The 25,746-nt window shown below is 41.9% G+C and overlaps 1 protein-coding gene across 2 annotated transcripts in view; it reads left to right on the top strand.

The window, feature by feature from the left end:
• Positions 1 to 25,746, top strand: part of TRAF5 (TNF receptor associated factor 5) — a 261,574-nt gene that overhangs the window by 100,923 nt on the left and 134,905 nt on the right. For both annotated transcript variants that reach the window (XM_069233948.1, XM_069233949.1), the window contains exon 2: positions 8,036 to 8,268. In XM_069233948.1, the coding sequence (XP_069090049.1) occupies positions 8,036 to 8,268 (233 nt within the window). The remainder of the gene's footprint in view (positions 1 to 8,035; positions 8,269 to 25,746) is intronic.

Here is a 25,746-nt window from a genome sequence, read left to right as displayed (position 1 = left end):
CTCCAGTGGTCTCCATCCCATTGGATAGACAGTTATCTTTTATCCTGTCTTCGAGATAGTATCTATCCACTGTATATTACCTGTTCTTGAGAAAATAAATTCAAGATACTATTGTAAATTATTTTTGCAGAATTAGTGGATGAGGGTGGGTATAGAATGGGAAGTCTTTATAGCTGTTGTTCAAGAGATGTGTATTAAAACAATCATATGGGTAAGAGATGTACTTCGCTGGGAAATAATGGACAGAGAAGAAGGGTTGTGTGTCTTGGGGAAAATGGGGTCCTAGACTCCTCATTGTCAGCTTCCTTGATGGAGAGCAAAAGCAGTATACTGCCTTTTTGGAAAACCAGAAATGTTTAGCCTTTAGAAAATGTACATCCTGTCTTCATTGCAAAAGTGATAAACCTAGCCTCTTGCTGGTCCATCTTATCGAACCAATCATAATCAACAGGAAGTGATTACACTGCAAGGTGAAAATGTTGAAAACTCTTATCAGTTCATTGTATTTTGTTTCTATCCCTGTCTGAACTTGTCTCTAGATGCATAGGGGTTGCTGGACCTTAGGTGTTTTGTTTGCCCTCTTGTTATCGTGCTCATAGCGATTGAGACATGCCCTTTCTCCCCTTTGATGTGAGACTACAAAATAGGCATCCGCACAGCTGGCGTGCCAAAGGCAAGCCCGTCTGCGCCTGTCTGCGCTCAGACTGCGCTCAGCACCAGCCGTGCTACTGTTTCGGGATTGGCTCTCAGGTGGGTTCCATCTCTCAAGAGAGGAGCATTACTTGCTCGCAATCCCCTCGAAGGCTTTTCAGATTGCACTCAATGGGATCCATCCGCTGTGGCTTGGTATGCCCTGGGAGCTCTTGGAAGCTTCCTTATCTTAAAGACTCTGACAGGGACCTTGTTCCCGACTCCTTTAAGGGCATTGGAGGTGTAAGCCAAATTCGCAGAACTCTCATTAATGCTAGGTCTCTAGTAAAAAATAAATGAATTCTTTGAGTTTGTACAAACCCACTGTATTGGCCTGGTGTTTGTGACGGAAACTTGGGCAGACCAAAATTCTGGCTGAGATTTAGACTTGGCAATCCTGGAGGACTATTCACTTTTCACGCTTGACCGCACTGATAAGTGGGGTGGTGACCTGGAAGTTGTTTATAAAAATCACCTAAAGGGCGCCTTTTCCAATGCGTTTACCTCCCCTCTTTATGAGGCTTTGAACTTTAAGATCATTCTTGATCATCATACATTGGTCCATGGGCTCTTAATTTACCAACCACCTGGACCAAGGTCCACTTTTATTTATTGCTTAAGTGACTTATTGGAAGTCAAAGTGGATGTTGGTAACTTTACAGTTTTAGGAGATTTATTTATCATTTGGACAGTGTATCTGGGCCATCCCACAGGGCAGGACATGTGCTAGTTGGTATTTTTTCGTACAACCCACAGTTACTCTTCTCAGAGGTTCTACCTCTTACATGTTCAGACCATGCGGCAGTTATGTTTAATACCCAGTTAATGAGCAGAATAGCTGAAACATCAATTCATTCAAGGAGTTCTCAGTGCCGCTCCTAGCACAAAATCGACACGTGTGCAGTGAGGCGAGGCCCTCTCTTTGTCTCTGACTATGGTATCGAACCACGTTAAAGAAGATATCCAGGCTTTGATCGGCCAATCAAACCATATCTTCTTCACATCCAGACAAAGACCCCATGTCTATGACAGCACCTAGCAGGTTCTCTAATTTTTCTTCCTTAAATAAGGAAGGAAATAAGGATCAAGTAAAGGAGCTAATTCTAACTACTCAATCAGGCTCACCGCTTGATCCCTGCCCTCCGAAAATCCTGCAGTTAGTGTCTAATACAATTGCCAATTTTTTTAACCCTATCTTCAATGAAATGTTCAGGTAAGGCTATTTTCTGAGGGCTTGGAAGGCAGCATTGATTCTACCACTTCAAAAAAGCCTAATCTTAACCCTTCTGATGGTAACCACTATTGCCCTTTCTCCTTCTTACCTTTCCCTTCTAAGTTGGTGGAAAAGGCAATAAATAAAGAGCTAACAACATTCATTGAATCAAATGGTTTATTAGACATCACTCAATTTGGCTTTAGAAGCCAATATAGCACAGAGGCGGCCCTTCTAACAGCTGCCAAAGAACTGAGAGCCATTTTAGACAGGGGAGGTATGGCAGCACTTATGCTGGATTTATCAGCAGCTTTTGACACTGTCAGTCACAAGGTGTTGATTGATTGTCTCCAATCTCATGTCTATGACAGCACCTAGCAGGTTCTCTAATTTTTCTTCCTTAAATAAGGAAGGAAATAAGGATCAAGTAAAGGAGCTAATTCTAACTACTCAATCAGGCTCACCGCTTGATCCCTGCCCTCCGAAAATCCTGCAGTTAGTGTCTAATACAATTGCCAATTTTTTTAACCCTATCTTCAATGAAATGTTCAGGTAAGGCTATTTTCTGAGGGCTTGGAAGGCAGCATTGATTCTACCACTTCAAAAAAGCCTAATCTTAACCCTTCTGATGGTAACCACTATTGCCCTTTCTCCTTCTTACCTTTCCCTTCTAAGTTGGTGGAAAAGGCAATAAATAAAGAGCTAACAACATTCATTGAATCAAATGGTTTATTAGACATCACTCAATTCGGCTTTAGAAGCCAATATAGCACAGAGGCGGCCCTTCTAACAGCTGCCAAAGAACTGAGAGCCATTTTAGACAGGGGAGGTATGGCAGCACTTATGCTGGATTTATCAGCAGCTTTTGACACTGTCAGTCACAAGGTGTTGATTGATTGTCTCCAATCTCATGGCATCAGAGGATCTGCTCTAGACCTCCTTAAGTCTTTTCTTTCAGAGAGACAACAATTTGTTGCCCTAGATAATTTTACCTCTAGTTCTTTTTCTCCTTCTTGCGAGGTCCCTCCAGTTCCTCCTTAAGCCCCACCCTTTTTAATTTGTATGTGACTCCACTAGCCACATTGATTAAATCTTTGTGGTTTTTGGTGGTCAGGTATGCTGACAACACTCAAATTGTCATTTCAGCCTCAGGGAATGAATCCTTAGATAATCAGAAATTGCCTGTGTCTAACTTCTTCAGCTGTATGCGCCGCATCAGCCTCTGGATGTCAAACAATTGTTTAAAGTTAAATTCGAGTAAGATGGAAGTCTTGCTCCTAGGGAATGACAAATCCCTGTGATCTCCTCATTGGTGGCCCCCGGAGTTGGGTGGTCGCCCGGTTCCCGTCCCCAAGGTTAAAAACCTTGGTGTGATTTTTAACGAGAGACTTGTATTTAAGAAACAAATCAATTCCGTCACATCATCTTGTTTCCTTGCCTTGAAATCTCTTAGAAAGATTTTTTCTTTCATTCCGTTAGACCTAAGGAAATTAGTTATCACCAGACTCATTCTCTCTAAATTGGACTATTGCAATGCCCTCTACATGAATCTTCAGAAGCGATTATTAAATAAATTGCAAATACTTCAGAAAGCTGCGGCTAGACTTACTTAGGAACATCCAAATATAATTCTGCTTCTAAGGCCTTGGCACAGTTGCATTGGCTTCCAGTGCACTGATGCATCCACTTCAAAGCACTGTGTATCGCATTTAAAGCTCTTCATGGTAAAGGCCCACAATACCTAAAGGACAAATTCAGGTGGTATGTTCCAGCTAGACCTTTAAGATCATCACAGGCACATAACCTGCTAGTTCCTCAGTTTAAGAAAGTTTGCTGGGGTGGCCATAGTTTTATTCATGGAACTTCAAAAATATCGAACTCTCTCCCTGCCGACCTCAAGAATTGTTCATCCCTTTATGGTTTTAGGAAAGAGTTCAAGATTTGGCTTTCTAAGCTCTGATCTACATTTTATCCTGCTTTTCTTGCTCTCTATCGGTAGCCTAGCGCCATGACACCCTAGGGTATACACGCGCTTTATAACATTTATTTTCGTTTCATTTCATTATTCAAATCCTCCAATACCAAGCATTACGCAACTTATTTCCTGTTTAAAAGATATCCCTCTGCTAGTCATAAATCTAGTGCTAAATGGCCAACTGGAGACTCCAGTTACTCAGCCTGAGATTTTCAGTATGATCAAAATGCCCAGGGAAAAAAACTCTGGACACTAATGGCCTGTTAGCAGAAATCTGTGTAACTTTTAGGGCTTGTTAGCACCCCAGTTACCATCACCATTATTATAGGACTCTCTTCACCCAACAACAATGGAATCACTAATAGTGGTTGGTCATAAACACACCGAGACCCAGTGGTCAGAGTGTCATATTACCCTTTGTCTATTCTAAACCTAGATTACAAAGTACTTGTAAAAAACTGACAATCTGTCTGCTGAAGGAAATACAGTTTTACTGCCCAGAGATCGAGAAGGTTTGTCCTGACAGGAACACCACTCTTAATCTTAGTTAACTTTCCTCACCAGAGATGAACTGCCTACTACAGAATAGTCAGCTGCAGTGGCATTGATAGATCTAGAAAAAGCCTTTGATACCTTGGGTTAGGATTCCCTATGTATGGCCCTCCGTGCCATCAATGTCATCCCCAAGATCGCTAACTGGGCCAAAATACTTTACAGCAACCCCAACGAGAGAATTCAAACAGGCCATGTGGGTGGGGGTCCATATTAGCATCCGCCCGGCTTGCCCACTCTCATCTGGGCTTTTTGCATCGGCTATGGAATCTAGCCCAATAAGAGTATCAATGGAAAATAGACTGAGGGGTGATGATGTGGCATGACTCATATTTTTTCACTTTATGCTGACATTTCCCTTCTGTATGCAAAGGACAAACTGCAAAATGTCTCCTAAACATTACATCTGTTTATTAAATTCAGTGACCTCTCAGGGCTGAAGGCGAATTGCATTAATTTGTGCTTCTCTTCAGCACAACACTGCAACAATGTTGTATGTTGCCTAATATTCAACCACAAAGGGCCCCCACCACTTAAAATTACTTTAGAATTAGAAATAAACATCTTGAAAAAGATACATTTGAGGGCAATCTGCTAAGGGCTGTATCAGAACTCCGAGGATCTATGACCTTCTGGCATCAACTTACTCTGTCAAAACCTGGGCTACTTTCCTTCACCAAAAAGGTCATATTGCCCCACCTTCTGTGCTATTGTGCTAATATATTTTTGGTCCTCACACCCAGTTTTTTTAAACAACTGTATAATATGCCAGTGGATATACTGTGCAATTGCGAGAGAAAAATGGCTGCACCAAGGAAATTAATGTTATCAATAATTAAGTGTTTTCTGAGAGACCCTGATTTCGAGTGGAACTACCTGGCGGCCCAGCCGCAGAGGGTGGCTAAGTGGCTTTCACAGAATAAGTGCTGCAAAGCACCATATGTAGAGCATGCCCTAAAAACATTAAGGAGCAATATAGGATGATCTCCCTGGGGAGCATCCACTCCCTGTGCTTGAATGGTTGGAAAGAAGCCTTTGGTGCGAATGCTGCAAATTGTCTGGATGTAAAATGCAGTGTGCCCTGAGCATCCATGCAAGGTTCTTATCTGCATTTAGGCACTTTGAGTTCGGACTTCCAAAGGGACGTGGTTGCGATGCGAGTAACTAAAAAGGGTAATTTGCATGCAGGCAAAATATAACGTATGACTGGAGACCTCAACCAGGAATATGAGATACCATTGGAACAGTTATTAATGTACGCTACCTTCTGAAAATGAGCCTGTGGATGTGATATTATGGCCCATCAGAACGTAAGACTTTACAGTTATTACCGATATTGAGCTTTCAATGAGAGACATGGACGTCACAACTCTTAACGACGTAAGAACTAGAACAGGGAGTGAGCTTTTTCTAGAACTCTCTACCAAAGACTGGGCCTGGGCCTGGGCTAAAGGGTATGCAGTATGCCTGTCTAGATATGCCCCCTTTTAAGTATTGCAATTCAATTATTTGCATCAACTCTATATTGCTCTAAAATGACTGCGTAAAATATATTTAAGCATGCCTGGAATATGCGCATCTGTTCAGCCAATAATGGAACATTTACCATGTTCAGGGCTTGCGCTATCCTGGAACGGTTTAGGAGAATGGTGAAAGCAAAAAGTAGCTTCAATAACAGGCAGATCCAATTTACATAAACCTGTGTCCTGTCCTCTTTGCATCATGTCCAGCCTAAAAACGTAGGTAGAATCTAAATGTATTGATGTAGCTATTATTGTACCCAAAATCAATTCAGCATTGGTGTGGAAGGCTGCAACAGCACCAGGTATCATGAGTTGGGAATTGGAGGTATGGAAATGAGCTGATGCCAAGCGCAATGTAACTAAGTCAAGGCTGCAACAATGAGTCGCAAAGTCTTGATCCTCCTAGAGATGTATTTTTTTCTTCACTTTTCTGACAGCGACGAAATGCCACTGTAGATCATCTCTCCATTCATTTGGTGCTCTAAGGACTATCTGATATTGAAGCTGCTTTGATAATGCCCTGGCTGTCAGCCACATCTGCATTTTTTCCTGTGTTATTGAAACGTGTACTGTCACTAATAATGTACTCAACGCTAATACATTCTCCTCTTGCCCCCTTGGTGGACACTGTTACTTACATAACATTATCTGGAAGTGCACTAGATAGTGCAACGCCTTACAGAGCTGATCCAGAATGAATGTGTTTTGCTCATTGTTGATTTAAGAATTTGACAGTGTGCTTTCATATTTTAGTAGTGATGTGACTAAGTAGTTAGAGTATGTAATAGAAGATTGTTTAATTGTAGTATTAAAAAACAAAAATTTTAATAAAAATATCTATAAACACATTCTGACTGTCACAAAGTCTGGCCTCGATCCAAAGTGACAGCCAAGTTCTGAATATTGTCCAAGAAGCTGGAAATAATTACATGCAGGGAAATATCACATTTGAGGGAGCTTAGTCCAATTTTGGTAGGTCTCCCAAGCATGCGCCCTAGGGGTGAGGCTGAGAACGCAGGGCGCGACTCATGACACTCATTTCATTCTCCAGTGTGCCACACCAGAACTTTAGTTGTGGAAACATGGACTACTTGCTTTTGAACTGGCTTAATGGTAAACAGCGTGCTCCACAAATCGACCATGAAATGTAAGATATTTTAGGCGTACTCAGGGTTTCCCTTTCAACCGCTGAATAGTTAAACTCAGCTCTTTTGAGAGCCCTGGAAGTCAAAAGTTAGGATTACTTCATTTGACTGTCCTTGAGTTTTGTTGTAGCCCTCAACCATCCACGTTTGTATCCACTCCAAGTTTAAAGCAATCCATTCCGTTTTCTTAACGTAGAGTTTATTTTATTGTGTTTCTAAAACAAATCATTTATCGTCAATTAAGACTTTGTTGTCAAAACTACCTTTAAAAAGCTTAGTTGACCCCAGATTCGCTCTATTTCTGTTTTTACATTTCACAGTTGAGAATTCGTAGCTTTCTTAGATTGCCATTTCTGATGCTGCAAAGTCCTTTACCGAGTTAGTAAACATACACAAATGAAATGCAGCCACCGCCTTGTCAGATGTATATGGTGATCTGTGGTAGATTTTTGTAATGACCCGTGATGAAAAGTACTGGGAGCCGTGAAGCGGCCTCCTAAGTATGTAGCCATACAAGTGAGGGACATAATGCACATGCCTCCTCTCAGGCCATTTGCTTTTGACATTTTCTTTGATCCAGATCCCGTGTTTCAAGCAAAATATGATTGTAAACGTATGAGAAGAACTAGAGAGGAGATTTGGCAAAAATCAGGGAAATACATGTTGTTTATTTGCGCTGGAGTAGAGTACGTTTTAAGCGGGGAAAGCTAAAAGAATATTTTTAAAAAATCCTGGGTCTTCCCTTAAATTGGCAGTGTTCTCGTGAACGAATGTTGAGTAGGTTCATAATTGTGTTACCAGATATTTTGAAAACATTATAGTCAATTCTGTGATAGCAATATTGCAGACTTACCTATCTTCGATATATTATCAGCATAAACAAATACAGTGATTAAAAACAATGAAGGCATTTACAACATGTTCTTGTTATGTCTAGATGAATGGTAACTCCCAGATGGCTTCTGGAGGCTCCCAACACCTCTCAGCTTCCCTCACACGCCAAACCTCCAATAGCGCCATTTCTTTGGACTTTGAATCTAATGGTGAATACGCATTTGTTGAAAAGCTGCAGGAACGGTACAAATGTGCTTTCTGCCACTCAGTCCTCCACAATCCCCACCAAACAGGATGTGGCCATCGCTTCTGTCACAAGTGTGTTACATCTTTGAGGTAAGAGAACTTTTCTGAGCAGGCAAGCACTACGTTTAGCGTTTTAGTTGTTTTCCAGCCTAAAAAAATATATATATATATATATATATATATATATATATATATATATATATATACACATATGTTCACGAGCTTTTCGTTAGTTCTTTTCATCCAGTGGTCTGTTCAGCCGCCATTCACATTTTTCTTTCGCCCACCACAGCAGGGGCAGCTGTCTTTGACTGTGAGTGATGACATTGGCCTAATCACATGTGTACAGCTGCTAGAAAAGGAGTGCATTTCACTTCTAGTATTGCTGTACCTTTGCTACTGAGCTACTTTCATTTTTCTACTTCTTTTTTTTATTTCTTGTAGTTTTCTTTGTTTATTGTATATGTTATTACACAAAATAATCTTTTTTTTTAAATGTGTGGCAAGGTTTCCCAGGTCAGAATCTGCTGACTTTTCTAAAGCTCATTAGATGCTTTAACCAGAGATTAGTAAAAGATGAAGCATATATAATGGTCTTGTCTTTTTAAATGATTAGATTAACTCAAACTACAGTGGACCACAACTAAATATCAAGGTATTTTCCTGCATTTCAGAAAACTGTGGCTTTTGCCTATTCGCAGGGGCGGTTTCTCCTTTAGGGGCGAGGGGCTTTGCCCCTCTGAAATTCCTACACATTTATAGCAATATATAATTCTATTTGTTAGAGATGCGATCATAACAATTGTAACTCTAAACAAATGTATGCATTTAAGTCTGGGCTCTCTGGCCCACTTCGCCTTGAAACAAGAGAAGGAAGCCAAGCAGTAAATCAACTTTCTACAATCGGACGAAGGACGCAGGGCTGACTGCTCTAAAGCCCTTCATTTCCATTGTGGTCTGTGGCAGTATCCACTACAGGCTAGTGACGGTATTATCGTTATGGTTTCGGGTGTCAGAGTCTTCATTCCTGCGTGAGAACAGCCATCTGTCATTCACAGGAATAGATCCCACCCTTTCCCCACTCGTCACGCAATTGGAGAGGATGCAACTCGTGTGATTTAGTGCCTTGGCTTCGGTAAGTGTTACAATGCTAATCTTGTGTTTTTTATTGTACTGAGACCCCTTGTCACGCTAACCTACCCCACTGTGACACCCCAGGCCCTTGCTGCAGATCGCTGGCTCCTTTAGAAGTGGATCTGCTGTATTTGTTCCCTCACAAAATTGATCCAAAAGAGCAGGTTTCTTGTTTCCTTGTGAAATTGATCCAAATATCAGAATCAAGTGCAAAGGGAGAAATATGTGCTTACAGTAAAAGCAATTATCTGCTGTATGGCTTTAAAACTTGCCCTATCATGATGCCCTTAGCATTAATGCCAAAAACATGGATTGATATGCAAACAAAGAATGTTAAAAAGCAATTTCCCTCTTATTTCACATGTTTTACTTAATGTTTCATTCGGCAAGAGAGTTGGCTGTTTCATCTTGCTCTGTTTCTGTATTTTTGTGTGCATTTGATTACTCTTTCATAGTGCACACTTTAACTCATGTCAGGTGGTTATGAGGGACTATGAGCACTGATGCTGAGGCTGAAAGTAAAGCAAGGTGCCTGTCAGTGGGTTGGTGTTGCTACAGAGCACACAGAACAATGGTCACGGATTCCAATTGCAATTGAAATTCAGTGTGAATGTCTGTGAAGGGGTGCACAGTGGTAAAAAGATTTAGAAAGCAAAAACAAAAGGAAATAAAGTGCTTAACTGTGAATGAGTGCAGTACATGTTTGGGGTGGTAAAATGAGGGAGATGCCAGAAAGTGCATTCAGGCAAGAGTGAAAAGCGAGTGATGAAGAGGAGAGAGTAGTTTGAAAATGTGCAGATGAAAGAGATGTGAAGATAAAAAGGGCAACCATATCTAACAGAAAGCACACATAACTGAAGGCCCTACTCCTTCCACAGGCCTCAATATTATTTATTCGCAGTTTCACAGTTTCAGAATTGAAACAGTTCAAATGTTAGTTATTTATAACTAATTGTTGTTACTCATTTATCGTAAACATCTAACAACCACTGACAAAGCCAACAGTACTGAAAGGTTTTAGGTGTATGCCAGTTGTTGTGTTATATTTCAGGATGCAATAACATCTCAGAGAGAAACCAAAATACAGACCAGGTGGCACACTATGGGAATCACAGAAATGTATTCTGCATGTTCCCTTTTAGAAAGCCCCCACTTAAAGACCTGTCTTCCCATATTTCTGTATGACTGATTGCAGCCAGCAGCTGTGGGTGCTTCCTGATGCCTTATTAGAGTATTTTCTTCCAAAGTTGATGCCACATGCAGTGCAATACACTGTGTAAGCATACGCTTTAAAAGGCCTGAAGTAGTTGCAGTGTACAATTCACACATTAAAGTAAAGGATGAACATATTAATGCAGTAATATATGGGGCAGTTTTTAATGTGTTTAACATTTCAACACTATTCATTCCCACTGCTTTATAAACCTTGCTTTCTCATATAATTTATTTCCTTTCAAATGCACCATTTGTAAATATATTTTTTCTTGGGAGGAGGACCACCCTAGACCCCACGTTTGTCCATTGCGCTTGCTTGCTTCACTCGCTACATAAAGATAGTACCTAGACTTTTACGCCCTACCATTTTCAAATGTCACCAGCCACCACTGGCCTATTGTCTGAAACACCATAATGCATTTTACAGCACATCTATTCAAAATGCTAATGTCCTGTAAGCAATAGAGGCAGCATGTTTCAATTCTCACTTTTCAGATGTGGTGATTAGAACAAGGAGAAATGAACTGGGCCGTGCCTACTGTGAAAGACTCTGGGTGTGCAGCTTTAGACCTCTCCACACACTCATTCCTTGTCTCAGGCTCACAAAGATGCATTGTATTCCAGTGAATGATCTATTAATCCTCGTATACGGCCAGTCTGTAAACAACTAAACATTTCGAGGATTGTACAGGGGTGCATAGGGGGTAAGGCAAGTCCATCTGTGTTCATCTGTGTCAGGACCTCACCCAGCACCACAAACCCTTGTCCATCGCCCTCCCCCCATACAATACTCTACGACTTTCCTCCGATCTCTTAACCTGAATGCCCATCCCAACGCTGTGGCCACACAAAAAGAGCTTTTGTTGCACCCACTGCCACTTCACAAAATACACAGAGCATATCTCCCACCTACAAACACTCACCCCAAGACAAACTATCATACAAACTCCTCAACACCTGCTCACTCGGCAAGCATATCACAGAAATCTGAGACATCCTGGACAATGACACCCTGGACCTCCCGTTCCTTATGGAAATGTGGCTGTCCACTGAATCAGCACCTGACATTGCCATCCCGACAGGATACAAGCTTGCGCAGCAGGACCACCAAAACAAACCAGGAGGAGTAATTGCGATATTATTAAAATAATCCATCAACTGCACTACAACCACAGCAAACACCCCCCCCTACAATGAACACCTACATTTCAAACTACAAATCTCAGCAACCTTTGCCCTGAATGTAATCATTTTCTACTGACCACTGGGACCATGAGCTACTTTCACTGAAAACATCACCAACATGGTATCCTCCCTCACCATCAACATCAATTATTGCATCCTACTAGGAAACTTCAACATCGCCTCACTCTTCGAAAGACTTACAAACATTGGACTGACAAAACATGTCACCAGACCCACACATTGAGCCAGACACACCCTTGACCCAGTTTCTTCTGCCTTCCACGGCATCATAAATCATGGCAACCACACCTTACCTGGACTGATCATGCCATAGTTCACTTCCAATTCAGCATCCCTCGCTAATCAAAACTCACCACCTCAAGATGGGCCAGACGCAGTTGGAACAGCATCTTGGCACCAGAACCAGCCCAACCCTACTGATGACATAATACACACAAAAACAATCCAGAAGCAGATTAGTTGGCACACTGAGGAACTCCAGGCATCCAAACAACACTGCAAATAACTAGAAAGAAGTAAGAGAATGAACAAAGCAGCCCTGAGATACTACCTCCAGAAGGTCAGAAAAATCAAAAAGGAGGCTCTAGCAGAGCACATAGACAACAACTTTAATAGATGTAAAGAAATATTTGTGATCATCAAAGACCTCACCAATTTCCACCACAAATAGCATTACCCTCTCACAAGACCTATGCTATAACCTCTCAGTATTCTTCAGTAACAAAATCAAAACCATTTACAACAACATCAACCCTCAGCCAAGCAGCTGCACCATCACCTCCAGTCTACTCACAAATAACCATGTAAGCTTCCTGAAAATGTAGGAAATACTCATCACCAAAGAAACAGCCGATATCAGGAGTATCATCCACTCCGGAGCACCGACGGACCACTGCTGCCTCCACATCTACATTGTGGATGTCTCCACGATCCTCACCCAAATCCTGAACAACTCTATCACCACTGCAATGTTCCTGGGTGCTTGGAACATGCAATGGTCAATGCAGTGCCAAAGAAACCTTCCACAGATCCCACACAGCTAGCAAACTACCACTGATTCCCCATTTTGCACCTACCCATCGAAGGCCATTGAGAAAGCCATCAGCAAACAACCTGCTCACTGCCCGGACACACACCTACTCCTAGGCACCAAGCAATCAGGTTTCTGGCCCAACCACAGCACAAGCCAACCCTGATCACAGCAACAGATGCCATCAGGATGATCCTCAATCGTGAAGAAACAGCAGAACCTCCTAGTACTTTATCTCTGAGCAGCCTTCACCACATCCTTCACCACCTGCATGACTTTGTTAGCCACTTGGATCAGATACAAATGGCTAAACCTCAACACAGTCGAACTGACCTGGTGACTTTCACAAGGGAAACCTCTGCTTGGGACTCTACCCGATGGCCATCAGATGTCACTCCTAACACCCACTCCCACAACCCATGCCATAAATATAGGAATCATCCTTAATGACAAGCTTGACATGACAAGGTAAAACGCAGTGACCTCCACATGCTTATGCACTCTGAGGATGCTGCAAAAGATCTTGAAGTGGCTACTAGAGAACAGTAGGAAAACAATTACACAGACCTTGATTGCCGGTATACTTGGCTACTGTAATGCACTCTAAGCAGGAATTACCAAAAAGCTCCTGATTAGACTCCAAACCATACAAAATGTTGCAGCAAGACTCATCCGCAACCTACTTTGCTGCACACACATCATGCCACACCTCTGAAAACTTCACTAGCTCCACATACACAAATGCGCTCAGTACAAACTTCTTGCACATACCTACAAAATACTACAAAACACCAGAGCCTACCTCAATAGCCACATACACTTCCATATACCTCCCTAGTACCTCTGCTCAGCTGGACCCTCAGTAGCCCATGTGCCCCGCATACTCAATATCAAAGCTGGAAGCCATGTTTTCTCTTACTTCTCCCCCTAAACATTACACAACCATAGGCTTCACATCAGAGCCTTCTTATCACTTAAGTCCCACAAAAAGCTGAAGACCTGGCTTTTCTAATAAACTCACCTGGGAAAGAGCTGCCTACCTACCTGCAATGTGGCTGCTAAACATCACGGTTGATTCGCATGTTATTCAAATAAACATAACAGAACATAACAAATCATATTGCCAGCATGAAAATAGCTGTTAATAGAGGTATTACAGGTATCCATTTTAATGATACTGAATTTACTGACCTTGTTAAAGGCTGACTTGGCCCTGCCGGGATTCAGATGACGGTAACAACAGTTTCCAGTTGCATTTACTCAGTGAATCACCATCATATATTATGTCTACAGGATCATGTACTATTTTTTGCCAATGTTGTGTGTGAGGAGGTATGTTGTATTAGACGGTAGGTTCTTCACACAAGGCCTTGGAGCCATACAGGTAGGAAGTTTTTTTTTTATTCCGTTAGGCTCTTAGGTTAAAGGTACAGCAGGTAGTTCTTGTCAGGCCTCAATACTCCCTCTATCTGGGTTTATCTCCGAGCTTCCACTCCACACCAAACACCATTATTCGATTACATTATTCACTCTCAGCATTCCAGACACCAGTTCAGATGTATAGAGAATGGGGATAGGATAATACACATGGGTGGTGGATAAAAGAGTGATAAAAAGATGCATCGAATAAAGGGTTCATAGATGAACAGAAGTAGGAATGGTTGAAAGTTTGGATGGATGAGAGAAAGAATAAATTGATTAAGAGGAGAAAAATCGATGAGTAAAAGTACAGAAGAATGGATGATGGAAAGGTTGATGGATCGCTCTATGGATTTGTGCATGGAGAGAGAGAGAGAGAGAGAGAGAAAGAGAGAGAGGAATGTTGAGAGAAGATGGAGATGATGTAACAAACTTGAGTCTGTAAGCAATGCTCTACTATGTAGATTTTTAAAGTGCACTAATCAACCGTGAGGGTATCCAGGCACTTGCCAGTTGGTATGCGGGTATTGCCAAAGAGCTAGATCTTCAGCTTCTTGCAGAATTCAAGGAGCAACACCAAGGTTCTGATGTTGTGGATGAGGTAATTCCAAGCCGTATGTGTCCAATGTGTAAGAAGGTGGGACTTCCTGCTGTGTTCTTGCATATGTGGGTGTTGAGGGAGAGTGACCATTGGGCTAAACAGAGGTGCCTGGGGAGTTGGTGAAAATGGATGAGTGTGTTGAGATAAACAGGTCCTTTGTTGTGTAGAGCCTTGTAGGTGTGTTTGAGGAGTTTGAAATGAGTATGTTTGTGCATAGGGAGCCAGTGAAGTTTCTTGTGGTGTGGAGTGGTGTAGGTGCATCGAGGGAGGTAGTGAACAAGTCCTACTAAAGTGTTCTGGATGGCTTGGAGCTGATCCTGGCATCGAGTGTGTTGTCGTAGTCCAGTCTGCTTGTTATGAGGGCTTCCGTGACTGTTTTCCTGGTGTTTTTCTGGTAGCCACTTTTGATTTTTCTCAGCTTCTTCAGCAGGTGGAGGTAACTGCGTTGACTTGTGCTATCATGTCCATTTTTTTTTTCCTGGATGATTTCCAAGTTTCTGCCATGGGTGGTAGGGCTAAGAGAGGGCTGAGGTCCATCAGCCACCAGGTTGCAGTCCACTTCGAATTGCACCACTTTGGCTTTGTCCATGTTGAGTTTGAGGCAGTTGAATCTCATTCACATGGCTACTGTGGATGTGGCTACTGAAGTCATGCAGGTGTTGAAGTTGGTCTTTATCACAGGAGTCTTGTCTAAAAGGGAGAGTATGAGTTGGGTGTCATCTGTGTTGGTGAGGATATTGATTTTGTGGGATCTGCTGATGTCGGACAGTGGTGCCATGTAGATTTTGAACAGGGCTGGGCTAAGAGACGAGCCCTGGGGTACTCAATAGATGAGATTTCTGGTTTCTGACGTGTAGGGCAGCATGCTGTCTTGTTGTGTTCTTCCTATGAGGAAGGAGCAGATCCAGTTGGGGGCCAAGCCTTGGATGCTAGACTCATGAAGTCTTTTGATCATGGTGGAGTGGGAGACAGGGTTGAAAGCGCCTTAAAGATTGAGCATGAGGAGGGCTGCTATTTCTTCTTGGTCGAGGAGCATCCTGATATCTCTTGCGGCTGTGCTGAGAGTGGTTTCTGTACTGTGAGTTGGTCAGAATCAGGGTGTACGGAAATTGGTGCTGATTGTGGTTGTTGGTGAGTTATCGGTTTATGCCATCTTCATGTCCTTTACCGCAAAAGGTAGCAGGGAGATTGGTTGGTAGTTTGCTAGTTGAGTGGGGTCTAACGAAGGTTTCTAAGCAGAGAATTTAACGCAGCATGTTTCCAGATGTCTAGATAGGTGATGATGGAGCTGTCCAGAATATGGGTGAGTGTACCACCGATAGTGTGGGCGACCATGTTGTGTAGGTGATGAGGGCATTGGTCCATAGGTGATTGGGGGTGGATGTTTCTTGTGATGGTTGTTGTTTGGTCCATGGTAATGATCTAACAGATGGACAGGGTGCTTCTGGCATGAAATGTTGGTATGGTGGTGATGAGGCTGTGAGGGTCCGGTTGAGGGTTGAAGTTGTTGTAGATAGTTTGTATTTTGTCAGTGGAATAGTCTGAAAGTCAGTCCCACAAGTCCTGCAAGGGGGTTATGTTGCTTGAGGAGGCAGAGGGTGAGTTGAAGTCTTTGGCTATTGTGAAGATCTTCATAGTGCTGCTGGTGCTGTTCTCTGCATTCAACTATGGCTTTTTTTTCTTTTTTTCCTGGTAGCAGAATTGCCTTTGGGTGGGTCTGAAGTTATCCTTATTAATCTTTCCTCTCTAATTGTTTGACCTGTCATTTGGTTGCTTGGAGTTCTTCTGCATACCAGGTGGCCTGCTTTCTGCTATTTTGTGGTGGCTGTGTTTGGGGGGGGGTGGGGATACGAGGGAGCTGGCACACTTAGATAACCAATTGTTGAGTTGATCTGGGTCTGCGTTTACGTCTCCAGTGGGGATGAATCTAGTCTCACATACGGCATGGCCTCAGTCTGCTTCTATGCTGCTGTTCCAGGTGCAGTTAGTATGCCAAAACAACATTCGGTTGAGCACTCCACCAAGAATGGTAATTCAATTATTTATTGACTGTGAAAAAAGAAAAGAACAACGCGTTTCGACCATTACGGTCTTTGTCAAGTTCAAACAGTTCATGATTCCATTCCCATTTTATTTATAGCCAATTACATTTATACTCAAGCAATGCAAGCTGGGACTCGTAGTATTAACTAAGCAAAAGAGGAAAGGAAAAACGAAAAGTGCCAAACTATAAAACATTTACCAGCTGAAATCAGCAAAGGAACATATATCTATTTCCTGCATACTCTTTGACATAAATCTAATTATAATAAAAACTAAACATTAAAAATTTAGAAATTAAAAATTAAAAGTTTAGTACTTCTGCTGTTGCATGCAATGTTGACTCATTATCCACATCAATTAATCAATACTCAAAACCTTTTCATGTAAATCTAAGTCTCCCAAAATTATATTAAATTAGGTGTTATTCCATACTATTCCTTATGTGTTAGAACATTGTACAATATATAAAGAAATGCTTACTAACCACAGTAGCTAATTCATCATCACATTTTTTCAAAATTTCAATATTACATTGATATATTTTATAAATGTACATGAAGTTCCTCATCGTAATTCATTCCATACGGAATTCTCGTTCGCATTTGAATTATGTACCTAGACTCCAGCTGTCGTAACTTTTTAGTACGGTCACCTCCTCTTTCCTGGTCTGGAATGTGATCTATTCCATAATATCTCAAACTTCTCCAATCATTCAATGTATGTGTCTGCATATGTTTTGCTGTAGCATAAGTCATGTCTTTATTGGTTATTGCTCTCATGTGTTCTAATATTCTTTTCTTAAGTTTGCAAATGGTACTCCCAATGTATTTATGACCACAATGGCATTCAATAATATAAATTACAAATTTGGTATTGCAAGTGATTCTGTATTTAATTTTCCTCACTTGCCCATTTGCAAATAGAATATTTTTCATAGATTGACCTATTTTACACGCTTTACAGCTATTACACTTGAAAAAACCTTTTTGTTCCACTTCCAACCAATTTAAGTCTTTATTAAGAGTGAAGTGACTTCTCACCACTAAGTCTCTGATACTGGGTGCCTTTCTAAATGAAAACTGAGGTTTGGAACCCACTAATGGCCCCAAATCCCGATCCTTTTCAATTATTTTCCAATGTTTCTCAATTATGTTCTCTATACAGCCGCTTTCTTTTTTGTATTTCATAATCATTCTCACTGGTTCCTTCAGATTAGATTCTTTTTTCTTAAATAAAATTTCCTCTCGTTTTTTTGATTTGATTAAGGTCATATTTTTCTTTAATATATTTTCATTGTATCCTCGATTCTTAAACCTTTCATAAGTTTCTAAACATTTTATGGATAACTCTTTATCATTAGAACAGATTCGCCTCATTCTAAGAAATTCTCCCATGGGTATACTCCTCATCAAGGGTTTAGGATGGAAGCTTTGACCGTGTAATACACTATTGCAAGCTGTTTCTTTGCGATATACTGTTGTTTCTATTTTGTTGTTCTCAACATAAATAGTGATATCTAAAGAAATTGATCAATGTTGTGCTTGTTTCACATGTAAATTTTAAGCCTACCTGATTATTATTAAGGGTAGTGAAGTACTCCATAAATTCAGCTTTGGACCCATTCCAAATAATAAAAAGGTCATCAATAAAGCGGACCCACAATAGTACTCTCTCAACATATTGATCATTCATTCTAGTCCATGCTATTTCTCTTTCCCACCACCCCATTACTAGGTTCGCATAATTTGGGGAAAGAGAAATGCCCATAGCTGTGCCACACAATTGGTGAAAAATTTCGTGATTAAACATGAAAATATTATTCTTTAAACACATATCAATCATAGATAGTAACATGTTAGAATGTTCTAATTCAGAAATATTCCGTTGTTTCAAAAAATATTCTATTGCTTTCAGTCCAACTGCATGATTGATAGATGTGTAAAGGGAGACTGCATCAATTGTGACCAGTAAATATTCTTCCTGCCAATCGATATCTAACAAAATGTTTAGTAAGTCTCCTGAATCCTGAATAAATGAACTTAAAGTCCTAACCATAGGAGCTAAATAAATATCAACATAATCCGACAATCTTTCAAATAATGAGTCACATGCCGAGACAATTGGTCTTCCTGGTGGTGATATTAATGATTTGTGAATTTTTGGTAAAAAGTAAATTGTCGGTAAGGTTGGATTTTCTTTTCGCAAATAAATATGTTCTTCACGATTCAATAGTCCCTGTTGAAACCATTCATCCAATTTAAAATGTAAATGTGCAGTCATCTCTTTTAAAGGATTTTTCGTCAGTTTATTGTAATCATGTGGGTTGTTCAATTGTCTATAGGCTTCTTTCATATAGTCAGATGTATTGAGAATCACTATGTTTCCTCCCTTATCCGCAGATTTTATTACTATCTGATTATTTAGCATCAGGTTTTTCAAAGCTAAACGTTCCTTTTTTGTCAAATTTTCCAAGTGCCTAGTTTGTTTTTTATTGCACAACCGTTCTATGTCTTCCAATACCAATTCAGAAAATATTTCCACTTTGTTTTCCAGGCGAAAGTATTGGACAGAACTTAGACTTTTCTTTTAATCCAGAAGGTTTATGTACTTTTGTATCAATATCTAGTTGTTGTAAAATTTCCTTTTCTGTGTACATCTCGTCTTGTAGATTATGAGATAAATCAAACAAGGTTTTTAAATCAGATGCTTGGTCAATCCTTAATTGAATTGCTTCCGGTTCTTCAATAATTTGATTCATCATACTAGATGTTACCTTTTTGGTTTGCTGTGCATGAAATTTCAGTAATTTTAATTTCCTTACAAATTTGTAAATGTCAATTTGAGTATCAGCGTAATCAAAATGAATCTCAGGACAAAATGACAATCCTTTATTCAAAGTATTCATTTCCGTGTCAGTTAGTTGATAGTTTGAAAGATTCACTACTAGATTTGGTCTGATAACTATTTCTTTTGGCTTCGCAGGGGATATTGTCTTGTTTCTGCCTCTTTTGGCTCTCCTGGTTTTCCTCTTGTTGATCCTGTTTGGTTTCGCCTGAAACCCACACCCCGACCTCTGCTCCTGCCTCTTCCTCTTGATAACTGTTGGTCCAGATAAAGGACCTGCATTTCCTCTAAAAAAGTAGTGTTGCCATTGCCCGATCCTTCTCCTTCACTTGATTCTACTTCTGATTCAATTGAAGTTTCTTCATCATTGCGAGTCAATAATGATTTATTATACCTCAAATCTTGTTTCAAATGTTCAAATCTTTTTGCAAATGTGTACACTCTGCCAAATTTATAATCCCGTTCATCCCTTAAATATTTATTTATTTTTCTCTCTTGAATTTCATCCTCATAAACATTGAGAGGTTTCTCCATCGTTTGACGTAGAGGACTCTGTTCACTCTTGTCCTCATGACTAGTTAATTTATCTTCTAATTCTTTTATTTTAATTTGAATATCCTCTACATCCAATTTGGCATGTTTAATAAGAATCCTCATCATATTTAAGGAACATTGCGTGTTATTTTCTGCCCATTCCGTGTATAATTCGGGTTGCATACCAGAATATGTTGGAATTATAAAGATACGTAACCCTCTTGGAATTCTTTTTACTTCAATGTATTTTTCTAAAGAAATAATCTCCCAACTTTTATTAATCTCCTTTTTATAGAGTTTTTCCAATTCCAAGTATGATTGTTTTAAAGATAAGTTCATCTGTGAGTTAACTGCTGTTCCTGACGGTTTCCCTCCATTAGATACATTGCTTGTATCAAAAAGTTTTGTGGCCACTTCTGCTCTTTTGGCTTTTCTATCCTCCATTGTTACATGTAATGATGTCAGAAAAGCGGAAACGAAAACGAAAATGGTTTCACAATTCCACAGTCATTTACTTTCCTTCCTTAATTGTAATATCTTGGTGACCCCGTTTTAGTTAAAAAGTCATCGTAGAACAAAAGGGGGGCTGCAACGGCATCAATTGATGTATGGATTCAATACTGAAACACTACAGGCTTACCTGATGAACGGTTACCTCCTAGCCGGCGTCCAGTTAGTATGCCAGGTTTTGGTTAGTGTCTTCAGGTGGGGGTGATTATCTGGAAGTGGACTATGGAGTGGTCGATCCAAGTGAGGGGTGTAGTGGTAGTGAACTTGACTCCTTTGAAGGCAGCGAAGACGAGGTCTAGGGTGTGTATAGTGGTGTGGGTAGGTTAGATGATGTTGTGGGTGCCTCCGAGGATGCTAAGGCTCTGGGGAGTACTGTGGAGCTGGACTCAGTTTCGTCATCCTTGTAGCAGTTGTGGTCACCTAGGAGGATGCAGGCCTTGGAGTTTAAGGCCAGACGGGCTACAAAGTCTGTGCTGTCTTGAGTGAAACTTGTTCTTGTTCCGGTGGGTGACAGGGTGTATTTGGCTGTAAGTTGGAGCTTGAAGTGAAGATGACTAGGATTGTGGTTTTGATGACTGTAATGCAGTTGAGATATTTGTTGAAGATTATCATGACTCTTCCTTCTGGTTTGTGTTGGTCTCATCTTGTGATCTTTTATCCTGTTGGGATTTCCCTGGTGATGTCAAGGGCTGACAAGGGGATCAGCCAGGTTTCAGTCTGGAATACAAGTACCAGGATATCATTGCTGAGCAGGTCCCAGATCTGGGTGGCATTTTTGAAGAGTGAACAAGTGTTGAGTAGCATGCATGAAAGTGATTCTGGGGGTGCTGGTTCCCTGGTCGGGTGGGTTGGTGTGGTGTGGGAGGGCTGAGTGATTGTAGGTGGTGCTTAATTGTGGGTCTGGTGTTGCATGTGAAATGGAAGTTTGTGTGTAGAAGGCTGCTTGTGTAGTGTAGCAGCAGTGGGGAGCCTGTGTTGAGCGATCACAGGAGGGCAGAAGAGTACCTCTAGGGAGGGGTCAGACCAGGCTTTCTGGCGCTGAGTAGACAGACACAGATGGGCTTGCCTTTGGTGTGTCAGCGAGGCACCCATGCTGCAGCCACCATTAAGTAGGACTTTGGAAGGAGATGCGTTATGGGGGTGGTTCGCAGGACTTAGCAGGAGAGCAGGTGTGAGAGAAGCAAATAAGGAGTAGGGAGAGGGGAGACAGGGTGCGTGTGGTGGCAGGTGGGAAGGGGAGTGCTGCACACACTGCTAAAGGTTAGAAAAGAAGAGGAAAAAAAGTGGCACCAAGACAGGGACAAAAGGGTAAAAGAGTGAGCAAGAGACGTAAAAAGGGCAAAGAAATGATCAAAAGAGGCTCCAAAGGGTGAAAAATGAGCACAAAAAGGAACAAAAGAGTGTGTGAGAGAAAGTCAAGAGACTCAAAAGGGCAAAAAAACAAGCACAAAGATGCGCAAAAGGGTGCAATGAAAGAGAGTTGAGAGAAAGAGTGAGAAGAGAGGGAGTGAGAAGCATGGAGGGTGATGGGAGAGCCTTGAGGCACAGGTGCCAGGTCCGCAAGGGCCTTGACCGGTGTGAGAACTGGGCCAGGTAAGTCAGGGCGTGGCACCTGCTTAAACAAGAGTGGATGATATTCTAAAGGAGTGAGACTAGCTCCTGTAAAACTAGGAGACAGTGTTTGAGGAACATCATCAGAAAGCCCTTCATGGGTTTGAGGGTTGTTGGCTTCTATCATCAGTGACAGCTATAGTCTTGATTAGTTTTCTTGAGCATACATTCTGATGGATAATTCTAAATGCAGATTCCTCACATTACAGTACACCCAGGCATCAGATATAGGAAACTTTTCTCCATATCAGTGCTCTTGCGCACAACTTGGTGGTGCGTCGTGACTCTGTGCTGACTTCACACCACCCCAGGAGTGACTGAGAAGAGCGACATAATAGCACCACCTCTTCATACTTGCATCATTTTCTTTATTTCTAAGCATTCTGACATGGATCTAGAGCCCTGTTCCAACATTGGGAATTTTTCGTACAACTTCTAAATGTTTTCACCAGTGCGCTAGGGAAAAATGTACACACAAACCACATGTTTCAAGCCGTGCCTGGAATTCATGAAGCATATGTTGGTCACAGTGTCTTTGGTGTCTGGGCTTGGGTCACAATTCTTAAGTTGTGCAATTAATGCGCCCCCATGTACTCGAAGGTGATATGACACCGGTGAGTAAGCTGTATGTTGTTTTACACAAAAGGAAGTCCAGAACTCATGTAAGTCCTGCTGCTGATAAAAGTCACAGAACCACTCCCAGTCCCGAGGTCATTACATTGACTACTTAACTTTATGCTTGAAGTCCTGCAGTAGCTTTAAGTGCAAGCAGATGAAAGCAAAGTGGGCTATAACCTCATCCTGACAATCTATCGCCAAGGAGAAGACAAAAGTGTCATGATACTTAGTTGTGCCTCTACCAGTTCTCGAGCCACAAAACCGGTTCTTCAGCTGGCCCCAACATTCCCCAAATTTTCAGGGCCATCATCAACCTGCAGTAGATTGAGGCCTTTAAGGAGGCAATGCTGCTAATTTTAAATGCACTTCTGGCTCTCTATGATGTGCCTTCTAGCACCATGAAACCGCAGGGTCTCACAGTCAAGTTACCGCCTGCAGCCCATCCTCAGTGCCATCTGTCCATCTGGGATGTGTTATGGGTTCCGGTTCAGATTTCTGCCCTGACCCTAGGATCTATGCTGGTCCCAGATACACTGGTACAGGTGGCATCACAAGAGGACCTGGTACTGATGTCAGTGTTGGGCCTTGAATTGACCTCTGACCGATGTTCCACTATGAAATTTCAAACGTTCAACCAGTCGTGATGCAACTGACTATATTCCAATTCTTCAGCCACATCACACCTATCAGTGAAGACCCCATCATCACTTTGGTTCTGATTTTGATCTTGTGCCAAAGAAGAGGGCTAGCCATGATGTCGATAATGATGGCTTATGGCTTGCTCCCCCCTTTACTATGTAATGATGCCTTAAACACTGATTTACAGAATGCCAGTGGGTTTGATTGAGACATAGCGTGACCCACCATTGGGCCACCAATGGAAGAAAGTGCCTCATTTGTCGTGGTGGTCCGGATGGCAGCTGAAGCCCTAGAATTACAGCTTCCCCCCATTGAGACAAAAACAATTGTCCTTTCTGAGATCATACAGCATAACTATCTGGTTCTGAACCCCTTTAACAATGCCCTCACTGAAACTTTGATGGCTACTTGGTAGAAGCCTTGCTCTTCCCAACCTTTGACTAGGCATACAGCCAGGCATTACAGACTGACACCTGGAGACCCACCATACAGAGCCTTTTTGTGCTGGCATAGATCTGGCAGATGAATTCAAAATAATTTTGAACCACTCCTCTTGTAAGAGAATCTAAGAGAGTTGAGGCTTTTGGCAAGCACATGTGTTTTTCTGCCAATCTAGCATTGCGATCCATGAATGCTATGCCCCGTGGGACATGATCAGTCCTGGAGGATCTTTGAGCCTCCTGGGCTCAAACAAAGCATGATGGACAGGATGCAGCCAAACATATTCTGTGAAAGTCTGTTGCACTTCATCAGTACTCATGGATGTGTACCACAGGTTTCGCCAACAATGTACAGGCCCCCCTCCTGCATATTCCCTTTGTTAGGCCCTTTCTTTTTGGTGAGAAAGCACACTCTGTGGGACACTAAAGCTACAGTGCACTCTTTGGGGCTGTTGATCCCTGCTAAACTGTTCCAGCATCAATTAATATAGTTTACAGGCAGAGCTCTTTCCCATCAGTACAGCAGGCACCCCAGTGCTTTTGAGGCTGTACATGTGGGTCTGGCAGGCAACTTGCAGCCAGCAGGGGCATTAGTCCTCCCATTTTTCTTTCCCACTAAACCACTTTAGTTTGCTCTTAGTACTGTAGGCCTAGCAAGTGGAGGCTAGGATTTTACATTTTCTCGCAGGTTGGCGATCCATCACTGCAAACATAAGGGTCTACGAAATAGTTCAAAATGGCCATGCACTGGCTTTTTTTAACACCTCCACCCACATTAGTCCTACCACACCAAATCAGATTTCCAGTGAGCATGTCATTCTGTTACAGGAGCAGCAACTGTTGCTCTCCAAAAGTGCCATCCAAATGGTTCAAAGTGGAGTTTGTTACTCTCTCTGTTTACTAATTCAAGAAAAGATCTGCAGTGGTTACCGCTCTGACACTACTGGCCCAGCAGCAGCCCCTCTTCCTTGCACACCAGAGCTGGGGGTGGGGACAGACATGCTCCTGCTGGGTTGGGGAGATCATCTGGGGAGGACCAGGGGACTTTGGTCTCTGGCAGAGGGATGGCTGCTATCCATCAGATGGAGGCTGGCATAGGTTATCATATAAAACACCACAAGTGTGTTATTGCAAGAAGTAGAGCAGCATGGGGTCTTGGGTCCTGTTTCAAGAGGCTCTCTATATAGCCGGAACATAAAGGCATTTTCCTGATTGCAAACCTAATGTCAGGGTCCCTGAATGCTAGGGTGGATGAACTAAGCAGGCAGTGTGTGGTGGGCCACAAGTTGTGTATACTTCCTGAGATGGCACAGGGTGTCTTACAACAGTGGCGAGAACCCTGGCTAGATCTCTTCACTACTGTTTACGCCAGAATACTTGTTAAGAGGTGCATTCCAACTGGAATGAAACACAGGATTCCTCTACACGTTTCTGGCCCTACGACGAGTTCTAAAAATCAGGAATGACTGGGTCCAGGTCATCTTAGTGGCTCTGGATTGGGCCAGGAAAGTGTGGTACTCAGGATTTCTAGGTCTGAGTATCTTTTCATCTGTTCTCCAATCATGGACCTCCTGTTGCTCCCCGAATCTGTGCAGTCTACACATGCATGTGTGAAACTGACTGTGTTTGATCTGCCGCCTGAAGTAGTAGAAGTTATTGTTGCCACCAGGAACCATTTCCTCAACATCCATTTATACTGGCCACTAGGACAAGTCTGTATCTTG

Source organism: Pleurodeles waltl, chromosome 5 (assembly GCF_031143425.1).
Source record: "Pleurodeles waltl isolate 20211129_DDA chromosome 5, aPleWal1.hap1.20221129, whole genome shotgun sequence".
NCBI lineage: Eukaryota > Metazoa > Chordata > Amphibia > Caudata > Salamandridae > Pleurodeles > Pleurodeles waltl.
The sequence above is the reverse complement of the archived record's forward strand: the minus strand, read 5'-3'. Positions and strand labels throughout refer to the sequence as shown.